General features: G+C 50.3%; 1 protein-coding gene across 1 annotated transcript in view; it reads right to left on the bottom strand.

Moving 5' to 3' along the window:
• EGR4 (early growth response 4) overlaps positions 1-2,430 on the bottom strand; it is a 2,937-nt gene extending 507 nt beyond the window's left edge. Inside the window, exons 1-2 of the mRNA XM_063953735.1 lie at positions 2,186-2,430; positions 1-1,613 (exon numbers count right to left, since the gene is read on the bottom strand). The exon at positions 1-1,613 is cut by the window's left edge and continues 507 nt beyond it. Of these exons, the coding sequence (XP_063809805.1) occupies positions 316-1,613; positions 2,186-2,408 (1,521 nt within the window). The 5' untranslated portion in view covers positions 2,409-2,430 and the 3' untranslated portion in view covers positions 1-315. The remainder of the gene's footprint in view (positions 1,614-2,185) is intronic.
• Between the last annotated feature and the right edge of the window lie 1,236 nt (positions 2,431-3,666).

The following is a 3,666-nucleotide window of genomic DNA, read 5'->3' as shown; positions in this document are numbered from 1 at the left end:
CTTTGCATGTAGTGCAGGCCAGGATGGGAGCTGTCCTTTTCCCTGGTGCTGAACCCAGATCCGTCCGCTGCTCCTCAAGCGGTAACACTAAGACAGTGCCAGCAAGGAGCCTAGAGGATAAGAATACATTGCTGGTCCAGGTATGTATACACCACACTGTGACGTAACAGAATACTGAGCCATGCAGGTGACAGCAGAGCGACAAGTCACACCTGATTCCTCCCAATAGTGATGGGGGGGCTAGCCGACAGACCTGTTGGAGGTCAACTCTCCAAGGTGACAAAAAGGTGGTAGACCAAGCATGAACTTGGCTATTCACATGGTGTTGAAGGACAGGCCCATGGTGTAGAAGCCAAGCCCCTTGAGCTTCTCCTCAGTCCTAGCCTTCTGCTTCATGTGGACCTTGCCATGTCTTTTCTTCTCGTCGCTCCTGGCAAACCTCCTGCCACACAGGTCGCAGGAGAAAGGCTTCTCCCCGGTGTGGGTCCTGATGTGGGTGGTGAGGTGGTCGCTGCGGCTGAAGTTCCTCAGGCAGATCCTGCACTGGAAGGGCTTGTGGCCAGTGTGGATCCTCAGGTGCCTGTTGAGTTCGTCGGACCTGGCAAAGCTCCGGATGCAGCTCTCCACTGGGCATGCAAAGGCCTTCTCGTGGGGCTTAGGGCGAAAGCACTTGGCAGGGAACTTGTTCCTGCGGTATTTCCTCCTGGGCTCTGCCAGTTGGGTGCCCACATTGGATGGAAGGAGGTTGCCAGCTGTTGGGGAGAGACCCAGAAAGTCTGTGGAAATGATGGGAGGGGACTGGTGGTGGATGAGCTCCTCCTGGTTCATCAGCCCCGGCATGGACACTTGGTTGCTCAACTGGTACTTGCTATCTGGTAAAAGGTGGGATTTTAGGTCCAGCTTAGTTTCGCTGAAGTCACAGTGAGATGCCTGGTAAGAGTCCGCCTGGTAGGTGAAGTCCATACTATTGTACAGAGCAGACTCCTCTGCCATATGGTCCATGTGTGGTTGGCAACAGGCAGACATCATATTCTCCATTTTGGACTCCAAGGGATGAAACACTGGAGGAGAGTTCTCAGGGGACAAAAACCCATCTGTTGTATAGGAAGCTGGGGCAAAGTTCTGAGGGGCCTGGGTGTCCCACTGAGGATGGAAGGAGTCCAGTGTGGGGGAGATGGGGGACAAGTCCATCTCCTGCTTGTTGGGCAGAACTGTGGAGTCGAAGAAACACTGTGTGGAGCAGGAACTCCCCAGGATGGGGGAGCAGGGCACCTGGTGGATGTCCTCGGTACTGCTGAATGCTGAGTACAGCTGGCTGGGGAACTCCTGCTGGACCGAGATGCTGAGGTTCGGCTGAGAATACAGGTCCATGTGGTTTTGGATGGCCTCAGAAACCGAGTAGGGCACTTCCTGTCGGTTCTGCCGTTGAGGTCCAGAAAAAGGCGAGAGGCCAAGGATCCCAGACATGATGTTGAAGAGGGCCTCCTGGTCATGCTCAGGAGCTGCTTCAATGAAGAAGCTCCCGGAGTAGCTGAGAGGGAGCGGAGGGGAAGGCTGGCTGCTCAGGAAGAAGTAGTCAGGGGCATCCTCGCCTGAGGGACTCATGAAGACACCTGAGGGAGGAAAGGACTGGAGGTGAGTTCTGTACTTGCAGGGTATAAGCAGTGACCCAACCCTCCACCCTCATCTTATATGAGACTAGTAGTGACCCAACCCTCCACCCTCATCTTATATGAGACTAGTAGTGACCCAACCCTTCACCCTCATCTTACATGAGACTAGTAGTGACCCAACCCTTCACCCTCATCTTATATGAGACTTGTAGTGACCCAACCCCCACCCTCATCATATATGAGACTTGTAGTGACCCACCACACATATGACATATAGTGACCTCCCCCCCCCCCTCCATATCTCATATGGAATGTAGTGCCCCCATACCCCAGTTATCTCAATAGAGACTTGTGGTGGCCCCCCACCTCCTTATCTGACATATCATATATGACTTGTGGTGGTGACCCCCCCATATCTCATATGGCATGCAGCGCACCCCATACCCCAGTTATCTCAGTAGAGCCTTGTGGTGGGCCCCCATCCCTTATCTCCCATCTCACATGCAGCATTGTGCATCCGGTGTGCAGGTCTCCACAAAGGGTTACTGATTGCAGGCATAGACCTTCCTTACCTTCAGAGAAGTGCGCTGCTGCCGGATCCTCTATGGGGGGGTCTGCAGCAGGCTGCTCCCCTGCTGACCCCTGCTCCCTCTCCTCCTCCTCCTCCTGGTACTTGGGGTAGATGGCGTTATGGCAGGGCACATCCATGATACCCAGCTGCATAGGCTGGCCGGCAGGCTGCTGCTGCGGGAGGCTGATGTGTGGCTGAGGGATGCTGGCTCTGCGAGTGCCCATTGCTCCAGCCCTGCAGCCCCTCTTATATGCAGCAGGGGCTGCCTCTGATCTTCCGCTGCCGGGGATCACTCCATTTCAGGAGCCTCCAGTGATGCTGCGGTGACGTACAAGCCCATACATGGACCCAGGATGCAGGATGGGGACTCCCGAAAAGGAAATCTATTATTGTGACGCCTCTCGGGCTCAGGCTTGTTGTTTTCCTTCTGCTAGAACCTGTGCAGAGAACTTGTGAAGTCTCCCTGCAGATCTGTTACTGTGTGCAGCTATGTGCAGGAACAGAGCCCATCCCCCATCATCAGATATAAATATACAGACACATCTCTTATCTGTTACTGTGTGCAGCTATGTGCAGGAACAGAGCCCATCCCCCATCATCAGATATAATTATACAGACACATCTTATCTGTTACTGTGTCCAGCTATGTGCAGGAACAGAGCCCATCCCCCATCATCAGAGAGATATAAATATACATACACATCTCTTATCTGTTACTGTGTGCAGCTATGTGCAGGAACAGAGCCCATCCCCCATCATCAGATATAATTATACATACACATCTTATCTGTTACTGTGTGCAGATATGTGCAGGAACAGAGCCCATCCCCATCATCAGATATAATTATACAGACACATCTTATCTGTTACTGTGTGCAGCTATGTGCAGGAACAGAGTCCATCCCTCACCAACAGAGAGATAGATATATATATATATATACACATCTCTATCTGTTACTGTGTGCAGCTATGTGCAGGAACAGAGCCCATCCCCCATCATCATATATAAATATACAGACACATCTCTTATCTGTTACTGTGTGCAGCTATGTGCAGGAACAGAGCCCATCCCCCATCATCAGATATAAATATACAGACACATCTCTTATCTGTTACTGTGTGCAGCTATGTGCAGGAACAGAGTCCATCCCCCATCATCAGAGGTAGTCTGCCATCACTAGAGAGCCTGTGCTTCCTAAACCTATTTACTATTATTAATGAGGTGATCCATGTACTAATTCATTGGTATTTTAGTTTATGTATGTATAGCTGTATGTATGTATGTATGTATGTATGTATGTATTTATAGCTGTATGCATGTATGTAAGTATATATAGCTGTATGTATGTATGTATGTATGTATGTATAGATAGCTGTATGTATGTATGTATGTATGTATAGATAGCTGTATGTATGTATGTATGTATGTATGTATGTATGTATGTATGTATAGATAGCTGTATGTATGTATATATAGCTGTA

This window comes from Pseudophryne corroboree, chromosome 1, assembly GCF_028390025.1.
Source record: "Pseudophryne corroboree isolate aPseCor3 chromosome 1, aPseCor3.hap2, whole genome shotgun sequence".
NCBI classification, from domain to species: domain Eukaryota; kingdom Metazoa; phylum Chordata; class Amphibia; order Anura; family Myobatrachidae; genus Pseudophryne; species Pseudophryne corroboree.
The sequence above is the reverse complement of the archived record's forward strand: the minus strand, read 5'-3'. Positions and strand labels throughout refer to the sequence as shown.